Source organism: Falco cherrug, chromosome 12 (genome assembly GCF_023634085.1).
Source record: "Falco cherrug isolate bFalChe1 chromosome 12, bFalChe1.pri, whole genome shotgun sequence".
NCBI lineage: Eukaryota > Metazoa > Chordata > Aves > Falconiformes > Falconidae > Falco > Falco cherrug.
This window is the reverse complement of record NC_073708.1, coordinates 3694208-3704893: the sequence shown is the minus strand read 5'-3', so window position 1 is coordinate 3704893 and position 10686 is coordinate 3694208. Positions and strand designations below refer to the sequence as shown.

The 10686-nt window shown below is 45.1% G+C and overlaps 1 protein-coding gene across 1 annotated transcript; it reads right to left on the bottom strand.

Annotated features, from left to right (window-relative positions):
- Positions 1-2362: 2362 nt before the first annotated feature.
- PTGS2 (prostaglandin-endoperoxide synthase 2) lies at positions 2363-10345 on the bottom strand. Its single transcript, XM_055724566.1, has 10 exons — positions 10036-10345; positions 9449-9565; positions 9200-9343; positions 8591-8734; positions 8033-8214; positions 7106-7189; positions 6673-6919; positions 5402-5688; positions 5154-5301; positions 2363-5005 (listed from the first exon to the last, which is right to left on the bottom strand). The coding sequence occupies exons 1-10, from the start codon at positions 10085-10087 to the stop codon at positions 4599-4601; spliced, it is 1812 nt and encodes a 603-aa protein (XP_055580541.1). The 5' UTR covers positions 10088-10345; the 3' UTR covers positions 2363-4598.
- Between the last annotated feature and the right edge of the window lie 341 nt (positions 10346-10686).

Genomic DNA, 10686 nt, shown 5'->3' with positions numbered 1-10686 from the left:
CACCTTTCTGGTCTTCCAAAGGAAACAGCACATTTTTGCAATAGGTTTTCCCAGAGCTGTTCACCTATTTCAGTAGCAGTGAACAGGCAAAGAACAAGCGATGCGTCCGCTCCCCTCTACCTGGGTTCCCTCTCTCCTCCCTACCCTTCCTGCAGCTTGGTCAAACTACCTGTTGGCTTTTCTGGATTGCTGCCGAAAGCTGAAGGGGAATTTTCTTTCAAAGCAGAAGCTGCTTGTGGTAGAAATGTCTCCTGAAACCCGGGTAAAGCAGCTGCCTTGGGAGCGTTAGCGCTGCAGCATAAAGGTCAGCACGCCTCCAGCGAGTGTATCAGGAGTAATAAACCTGGTCAGATGCCCACGGGGCTCCGACTCAGTGCCTGTAAAGGCCTCTTACGCAGTGGGCAAGCGAGCAAATGACGTACAGCAAAAGCCCTTGGTAAAGGTGATGGTGTATGGTGACCTGCTCCCAAAGCACGGAGCTCTCGTGCTCCTTGATGGACTTCCCTCCAAGGGTATGACTTCAATGCTGAGCCCCCCTCCTTTACCACATTGCCTTGGGTGAAACACTTCCCTTGATTCAGGCTGGAGAACAAGTATTTTGCAGGGCAGGTTTCCTCTGGGGACTATTCTTGCCTTTTGTATCATCAGGACATGCCCCTGCTCAGAGGGAAGGAGGAGCTCCTCCAAAGATCGAGCTATCTCATCCATTGTGCACCAAACCCATCTGGATTGGCCCTTCCCTAATTCGGGCAGCAGCCACCTGAAACACCTTCTCTGTGGCTGACCTCGCTGCTGCTTTCTGACTGCCCCGCTTGCCGTGCAGTGCCTTGCCCCCTTGGTGGCAGTGGCCGAGCCCATCCTCCTCCCACCGAAGCGACTGGCCTCGTCTTCACTTGTTCAACTTCCCCTCAAAGCAGAAACATGTCAAAATGAATTAACCTGCAGAGCAAATGAGTTGACTGGTTATTAAAGAAAAAAACCCACATTGCTCATATGTGGTCTTCACATGCCTCTGTTCACTCACAGTCTCCGCCTGCGGCCAGGACAGGGATGGGAGTGATGCTCTTGGGAGGGTCCTTTGGGTGTTGTGTTCTTGGGGCTAAAGATGGTCGCTCATGTGACGAGGACTGAGTTTTGAGGAGAGTTGCTGGAGGTGTTTAGGTGCCTGGGTACCATAGAAACACAAGGAAGCTGCACACTGGTGGAGATGGAAAGGAGCTATAGAGCAGAGGCAGGAGGACTGTCATATTCCCAGGGCTGGAGGGTCATTGGGAATACAGAGCTGTGGGTCACTAGCATGAGCCTTGGGCCAAGGAGGATTTTGGGTGGTTGGAAGGAAAGTGACTCTGGGTGAAGGACTGTGGCTACGGGGTTGGTCACTAGGAAGAGGCTGTGAGAGGATGGGGCACCAATATTGGGATGGGGGAGTACTGGAGACGGTCAACAGTGGCATGGTAGTGGGGGTCTGAGCACAGAAGTGTGCTTGACGTGACATTTAGTTGGTGGCTGGGTGGAGGTGGTAGAAGGTGACTGAGGCAGTACTAGGTACGTGATCCTCTTGGTTGTCTCCTTTATAGCTTCCCCTCACTGCTTATCAGAGATGAAAATTGTAGGGAAGAGACAGGTGTCGGTGTCCTCAGAGGTGCTCTTCATAGGAAAGGAACATGTTGCACCATTTCATACAAGCCCTGTCTCTTTTTATTAAGCACACCACTGCTCTTGTCCTAGCCCCACTGCCCATCTTTCCAGCTTGTTACTTTGCAGAAGGTTAGCTGCTAACGGTGGCAACGGTAACAAAGCAGGACCTTTGTGCAGAGAGAAGGCAGGCAATGAAGAAGTGGCTGCAACAGCTTCAGTTCGCTGTCTGACAACAGGGACAAGCCACCACTGCTGAAAACATGCTCAAGTGCAAAGACCTTCCCCAGTGGTTGCCCACACCCCAGAGCAGCTTCCCCTTCTGGAGCACGGCAAGCTTGAAGGGAAAGGCCTATGGCCTGCTCTGGCTTGGGACAGTCAGCACTCTGAACAGAGGTGAAGGGCCCGTGGTTACCCCAACGCGGGGCTGCAGCACTCCAGTACCGCACTCGCCCCTCTAGAGCACTGCTGGCCTCTGTACTGGAGCGGCTACCAGCTGGCTGCCCTAGGCACGTTGTGGTGAAAACCCTTTTCACTGGTGAACAAGGAAGGGCGGGGTGGCAGGAATAACCATACAGGCACCTTGGGTTTGAGAGATGAGAGAATTTAATGCTGTTAGTAATCCCTTGGAATTCCCACTTGAGATTAAACGGAGAAATGAGATAAAAAGAATAGTTTCATACTAAATATTGCTGAACAAAATCACAAGCAAATGAGCCCATACAGGTAATGTTTTCAAATTATTTATATAAACAATTGCATTTTAAAAACATTCTTGTCCTACAAAAATAAAGTGAAAAACAATTCACAGAATTTTAAATAAATAGTCTCATACATACTTATCATGAGCAACTTGAACCCAGCCAAACCCAGCAGGTTGGGTCACAGATAAGTGACTGTTGAAATGTGGCTGCAGAGTACAAAATGCAGTGAACATGATTCATTTACGAGGCAGCTTGTAATATAACTCAAATGACACGGTCTGAGGAATTCCTCTTTTCCTACCCCAAAATAGAGACCTGTCTAGACTTGTCTCCCTTTGACTGAAAGCCAAACACTTTTCCTTGTTCACGGTAGAAGGGTGCTCTGAAGAAGTGTGTTCCAAAGATGGGTCTGAATGACAGTCACATGTTTGACAAGTGCCCAAGCAGGGTTCACTTATTAGCACATACAGTACCATCCACCTTTTAATGCGAGGTTAGTGAAGTTTTTTCCCTTCTGTGTGCTTCAAACAGCAAAAAAGAAAACAAATGCCCTTATTTCTCCCGAAGCACTCATACCAAAGACCACCTCAAATCATTCACTGGTACTGACTGCGACAGGAGATCTTGATTCAGCTCTTCACTAACAATTACAAACTTACACAGTATAAGGTAATCATTGTCTCTAAACAAATCAACAGAAACAGAAGTCACAGTCAAACTATACTACTGCCATAGCCTTTACAAGTGTTTGAGAGTCAGATGAAACATAAAACTCAAGTCCTTTTCCACAAGTAGTCAAGCAATTTTGGGCAGGGGCACAGAATACCAGGTTGCTGCTCTATTCCAGTCTGAAGTGACTTTTTCTTTTTACCTATAGTTCCCCAGCTGTTTTTATGGGAAGATCATCTTCTATATTTCCTCTCTAGAAATTAAAAAAAGATACCCTTATATGCAAGTCTGAAGTGCTGGTACAAGATCCCGTGCAACTTCTTATGTGTCCACATGAGAATAGATATTTTAGTGCTGACCAGAACAATTACATCTAGGAGATTTTGTGCTAGCTAGCCAGTTTTAATTAAGCTGAAGCCACTTAAAATGCCTCTGTTTATAAGTTATAAGCAAAACATTGTCCCGATTATCCCTCCTCCCCCCAATAAATAGAACTAAGTCATGAGTATGGCTTCTGTGCACAGACATAAACTAGCTTCAAGTCCTGGTCTTCTGTATTAATGTCTCTGCCGTGCATTTACACTGCTTCCCAGTTTTCATTATTCCCCAATAATCTAGCTTTGTGTACCCAAAGCATGTATACAACAGCCACATCTTTAACTAAAGCTAAACTGTCCATTAAATAAGATTAAAATTATATTATCAAGTAGACCAGAGAACTACAGCTATGAAAAGAATACCAGTACTTCGGACTAAGTTTAAGACCTCCCCAAACTTGCACAATAAAACATCTGTATCAAAATATAAAACAGCCTTGTATTGCAGCCTGAGAATCAGTTATTTCTAAGCTCAGTACCTTATTATCACCCTTGTACACAAATAATACTTGTGACATACGCTTCAAAAACAAGTAGGATCCAAGAGAAGTTCCATTTTCTTTAAATAATTAAATTAAAAAGGTATAATGCCACATGAAAGCAGATTTACACATAAAAACAAACATATAAGTTACTATACAAAGTGCCTTATTTGCAATGAAGGAGAGGTAGTATAAACTGTAAGTGCAATGCATTCTCTGACTTTACATAAATAGGTGAGTCTCAAGTATAGGTATTTTCATTAGTCTTGGAGTGCTCATACCGAATTCATAACCTTTTCTAGTAGTTTTCATTAAGTCAAATTTTTCCTGTACTTTTAGTTCAATGGCCCATTTTTCAAGTTTAAGAAAGTTGCCGAGGCAATAGTTTGCTTTTGTAGTGTTAAGTGATCTATCAAGTGAAAAGACAAAAAAACCCCCCGAAACGCACCACCAACACCCTTTGTCAAGTATTAAAACAACATTTTAAAAAAAGTTGGAACCTTTGTCCACTTTGGAATACATAGTTCTGTTACAGAAGACTTTAAACAAGGGATTCACCACTGTAGAGCTCAAACACAGAAAACCCCTTTTGTAAGTGGAAGCCTTACCTAAGTAAGGAATCTAGGATAACCCCCACAATGAAGATAATCAAGTTTCTGTGGTTTTTTGGTTTTAAACACTTTTAAGCCATAAATAGAATAAGTTATATAGTTAAATAAATAAGTGGATTTTTACAACTCAGTAGAGCGCTCTTTCAGTAGTAGTGTGGGGTTGATATCTTCCATTGCTCTTTTTGAGGTACTAACATTAATAGTTGCCTCTGTGGGTTCAGGATTTAAGGTGTGGAAAGCAGTGAAAGGGCAGCCTTTCACGTTGTTGCAGACGAGCTTCTGTAAGGAGGCAGTATTGATTATTTCGAAGCCCACTTTCCCACCGAAGGTGCTAGGTTTCCAGTACTCAGGGGAGCAGATAGCATTTCCCATCAGTCCTTTCAGAGAGAATGGTGCTCCGATCTCCACCATTGTTTCACCGAAGATGGCACCTGGTCGTGGCTTTTCTACGAGAAGACCTGGGTACAGCTCCATAGCATCAATGTCTCCATAAAGCTCTTCCAGTTCAGCTGCCATTTCTTTTTCTCCTGTAATTATTGATGAATAAAAGCGGTAAGTGGAAAAACCCTATTTTCATTGCGAGACTGTCCTTTTCAAGTCCAGTAATAGCACTGCAGGACTGTTAGCCATTTAATAGAAGGGCCCTTGTTTGTCAGGAAGGATGAAAACTGTTACCTGTAAGTTCTTCAAATGATTTGAACGGTTTCAGCATGAAGTGTTTCCTGTACTCATTCAAGCTCTGGTATCTCATTTGTCTGCTTTGGTCAATTGAAGCCTTTGCTACTTTCTGTACTGCAGCAGGAACATTTCTCCCACCAGCAACCTATTAATAAAGATTAAAAGTAGTAAGATCTCCTAGTAAGTCAGGAGAAAGTTGGAAGTATATGTCTGTTGGTTCACTAGGAGCTTGAGAAAGTACCTACCCTGCCAGCACTTTGCTTGGAGAAAGACTTCACCATATGGGAAAGGCCATGTTCCAGCATTATAGAGTTGTTGTAGAGGAACTGCTGGAAAGTGTATTCCTGGTCATGTATCTGGAAAGTGTCAGGCAGAAGCGGGTGCCAGTGGTAGAGAGTATTGAATTCGGCTGCAATTCGGTTCTGGTATTGAAATCGCTGGTTGAACAGCAGTTCAGGATCAAACTTGAGTTTGAAGTGGTAGCCACTCAAGTGCTGCACATAGTCCTCAATAACAATCTTGATTGTTTCTCCTGTTGGTCAATAACACAGAAAAGAATGTTTGCAGTGCTTCCCTGAAAAGCTTTAGGTGGTTATCCTGCTCTGAGAGAAAATACCATTTCTGAACTGTTCTAAAAAAATACTAGAGTGATCAGGATAAACACTTCAATTGTTCTGTAATAGTGTCTAGAAAGTAATTCATACATTTTATGTGACTAAGGGGTGGAACAGTACTTGAGATCCCAAGAGTTTTCTCTACCACAGCCAAAGTGTTTTCTGTAGCCTGCTTCCCTGCCCCCTCCACAAGACAGACTTCTTTGTACGTTCCACAGAACAGCACACATCAGTATCTACATCATGTTCAGTTACACAACACTTTCTAGGCGAGAGGTATGGGATAATGAAGAAAGTTGATATGTGAAAGTACCTCTCAGCTTCTGAGCTGCTTAATACAGTTGTCTGGGTTTACTGTTTCAGTCAGTTTGGACAAGATCTTTCCAAGCTTAGTGTACATTGTCGTTTATATAAGATGAAATACCACTGAATTAAACAGAAGTATGCAGAATTACATTTTACATAACTTCCTTAACTTCAGATTTAATCACAGCCTTTCTTTTGAAGCATACCTGAACCAACCCAACCCCAGGGGAGAAAAAAAAAACAACCCAAAAACCAACCACCACAAACAAAACCCCACAAGATCTGACAGTCTGAGGTCACCTAGCCTCACATGCCTTCTCTGAGAAGGAACCTTAACTTCCTGCTTTTTCCCAGTTCTTTTTCCCTTTGATAAGGGAATTAAGCATCACTTAGCTCAGTTTTATTCAGTTCTGTCTTTAACATTGCTGGGAGGAAGCTGTATCCAATACAATCCCAGTGACAGGTCACAGAGGCTCAGATGTATGCCCTCACACACCCATTTAATAGATTTCCATCTTAACTACACCAACTGCAGCAGATAACGGCTAGAAGTGTCACTCAAGAAGGTTAGAGTTGCATGTAGATGTGACACTCACCTATCAGTATGAGTCTAGTAGTTTGGAACAGCTGCTCATCATCCCACTCTGGATGCTCCTGTTTCAGGATGTCACAGACCCGGTTGTGTTCCCTCAGCCATATTGTAGCATACATCATCAAGCCCGGGACCAAACCAAACACCTCCTGCCCGACAGAAAACTGCAAGTGTTCAGGTACGTGAGGAGGGTAGATCATCTCTGCCTGAGTGTCCTTCACTGTTGGTGGATACATTTCTCCATCAATCATCTGCCAGGGAGGAAGAAAGAACAAAGAGAGAGTCTTAAGCTATGATGTTTATGAGTTAAGCTGTCTTGACTCTGTTAGTGCCAACTTTAGGCTTACATTTTAGATCGACTACACCATGCACAGAACGCTAGTTTAGGAAGTGCATGTCATCCAATAAGGCAGCAGGAATTTTGAGATAAGACATACCTGGTATTTTAGCTTTCCATCTTTTAGAAGTCTCAGTTTAAGTTGTCTCTCCAGAGTCTCTCCGTAAATATGATTCAAGTCAACCTATAAAACAAAAGCATTTGTAACATGAAGCCAACCCACATCTTTTGCTATTTAAGGATACATCCCACTTCTATGGATGCCAATAGGAGTTCACCCCTTAGATGTTTACCTTTTAAATATACTATTGTTACCTTATAATATCATGCACAATATTTAATGTGAAGCCAAACTATTTCCTGGCAACTGGAGCCATCTCCACATAACAGCAATTTGTTGAATTGCCAGTCAATTTACAAGGACTCTGTTTAAAGTGTCAGCAGCTTTCTATTATGCAGACAGCTCTTGGTATATACACACATACGTATTTTATAGCTTTGTTTTAGACCTACATATTACATTTGTATTGAACAACTCTTTGTCCAAAGGCTGCCTGTCTTTTAGGTGAAGATCCTAAATCAAAGTCTGCTTTCAAAACTCTTGTTAAACTAAGTCTCTTTGACTAGCAGCACACAAGATATTTTGCAGAGCTGGATGCCACTCCTTGCAACTGATAGAAAGAGTCCAGAGAAGTTCTGGACACTCACCAAATCAAACATGCTTCAGGTGAGAGCAGGTTCTTGGGAATAATAATAAAGAAGTCAGAGATCACTGTGCAGATATTTTAAACTGCACCACATGCTTTGCACAAGCAGTTCTGACCCAGGAAGAGATGCTATCAAGAGCTGGAATTTTTCCTCAGGAGAAGTTGCAGAAGGGGTAAGCCCACTAGTTTGTGACAAATTTTTGTGTGCACCAAAACATGTACTGGTATTTGTGTACCCTCACAACCTGCAAGATAGTTCTTAGAAGCTACTGAGCAGCTAGAATGTAAGTGCTGTGTTCAAGTTAAAGGTATGATCATACCCCATGGCCGAGAGCTTTGGTGAAGCCAGGTCCTTTCTTGTGGTCAGTCTTAAAGAACTGATGAGTGAAGTGTTGGGCAAAGAATGTGAACATCACATTTGTGCCTTGTGGGTCAGGAATAAATTTTTTCCTCAGCAAAAACTTCTCCACAATCACTTTCGAATCTGGAAGCTCTTTCTTACCTGCAAGAGAAAGCAGTGAGATATTCAAGCATAAACATAGTTTTCAATACTTAGTTTGGTTGCCAACAAAAAGGCTTAAGACTTTCAATATATTATTGAAGGTCAGTAGCATACAAATAAAGGGCAATTATCTGCTTTTCTATCTCACTTTTTTAATTTTGTTAGGAACTTCTGAATTCCGTTTCTAGCATGTAACTCAATAGTGAGAACCACAATAGTTATCTTTTAGGTCTTACAGTGTATCCAAAACTTGGCTATTCTTAAAGTCAACTACACTAAAAAAAAAAAGTATAGACAAGCAGGTCTCACAGTATTTTCTAAGAGGATAAGTAGACATTCCTAGAAGCAAACATTACACATCTCATTTATTCCTTACCTTTAACACCCATGGGTGTTGGGCAGTCAAGTCCTACTGGTGGAAGGCTTCTTGTGTAATAGGAAAGATTGGAATAAGCTTCCCAGCTTTTGTAACTATAATCACTATTGTAAGTTGGTGGACTGTCAATCAAGTGTGATCTCGCTGTAAAAAAAAAAAAAAAAGTATTTGATTCTTTAAACTGTACATTTTGGTCTCAAAAAATAGGTCACAGGGCCAGATCTTTTCCATACTTTGGCAGCAGTTGCATTAACAAATTCTACAGGTATCAGCTACTGATGTTAAATGGGATTACCATTACTGAATGACAGGAGTGGGTCCTGGATTGTCAGCTGGACCCAACTATTAACACAAGCAATTTGGTGCTGCATTTACGCTGGCAAAATCCTGGCTTCTATCAGAGATTAGAGCAAACCCCATTTTCATTTCAAAGAATGTTTCATACAAGCCTGCACCATGCAGAAGTCTTAAGTTTTGGTTAGAACGTTTCAAATCTTAGTGCAATTTCGGTTGTTAACTTTATATACAGACCAATCAAGTGCAGTATCCTGGAGTCCTACAAGTAACTTCTGCCAGTTAAGAGGACTAGAAGAGAGAACTCATACTTACATGTTAATACATATCTCATAATAGCATCTCTTAAGAATGGAATGTCATTGATGATATTCCAGGCTCCTTTGAAGTGGGTGAGGATGTAGTGGACAGTATTCGGCAAAGGTTTCAATGTTAGCCTCAGCCACGTGAAGAATTCCGCTGTAAGCATTGATGGAAAGATGGTGTAAATTAGCTATTAAGTATAATCTGCAATCCTGGAATTAAATCTCTTTTCAGGTAAATCAGAGAATTCGGGATACTTACGTGTTGTACAGTTTTCCCCATAATATCCTGTCCTCGTGCAGTCACATTCGTACTGATCCAGTCCTGTTGTCATGCACACGCCCCTGTTCTGACAGGGGTTGGAGCAGCAAGGGTTGGCTAGAACGAGAAAACCAGATGCTGCGGTTGGGATCTCGCACGGCTGGGATCCCGCACAGCTACACGGCCTGGCCGCTCCTCTCACCGCGCCGACTTCCCTAACTTAGGCAGACGATGCCCTGAAGTGCAGTGCTTAGCAGGAAGGCTGAGTGTGAGCATCCATTCACACCAGCCTTTGGGCTACTACAGGTAACAGCAATTAGTAAAGGTGAAAGAATTTGTCTCTATTTCCCGACAGCAATACAGCCCCTCTGAAGGGTCAGGTTATGTCACACAGGCCAGCAGAGGCCTGACATCCTTTGTACCGTACGTCAGGGATTTGAGAAATGGCAAGATAATACAAAGCAGTTAAAAAACTAGAATTAATCCATCCCACGGCTGAAAAGCAGGGAACAGCACTCCCCGCGCACGGTTTGGATCGCGATCCACCCGCGATCGGCCCGCGCCTGCCGTGAGGGGCCGGGACTCACCAGCGTGGCCGGTAGCCAGGAGCGCGGCCACCAGGGCGCAGGGGAGGAGCATGTCCCGGCGGGGCTGCGGCTGGTGTGGCTCAGGCTCTGCGGGTACTCGTCGCTGAGAAGCCCTTAACGCTGCCAGGGAGGCGCCCGCCCGGTTATATAGCGCTGCTGCAGGCCGTGACTCACCGGCCGACACCCGCCCGCCGGAAACGACGGCGGAGTAGGGGATTTCGCTCTGCGCGCCGCCCCGCCCCGCCGCCGTCCCGCTCCCACCTGCCGCGGGCCGGGGCTCTCCGTCCGCCTCCGCGGCCGCCACGCTGCGGCGGGGGGCACTGAGGTGGCGGCGGACGCGCCGTCGTACCTCGGCCGGGCCCGCCGCGGCTGCCCCCGCCGGCAGCGCCGGGGGCGGGCGCTGAGGGGAGCACCCGCCTTTAGGGGGGATGTTGCAGCCGGGGCCCCCCGTCCCTTTCGGGGAAGAGGAGGAGCGGGCGCGTTCCTAGAGGCGCTCCTCACTGCCTGGCTCGTCCTGTCCCCTCGGCGCCGCCGGCCTCTCCTCAGGGCAGGGCGGCGGGGAGCCCCCCCCCTCGGGGCGCCCGGGCCTCACGGCGCTCGGCCCCGCCGCGCCTGCTGCCCACCGGCGGCCCTGGCGCCCAGAGCCGTGCC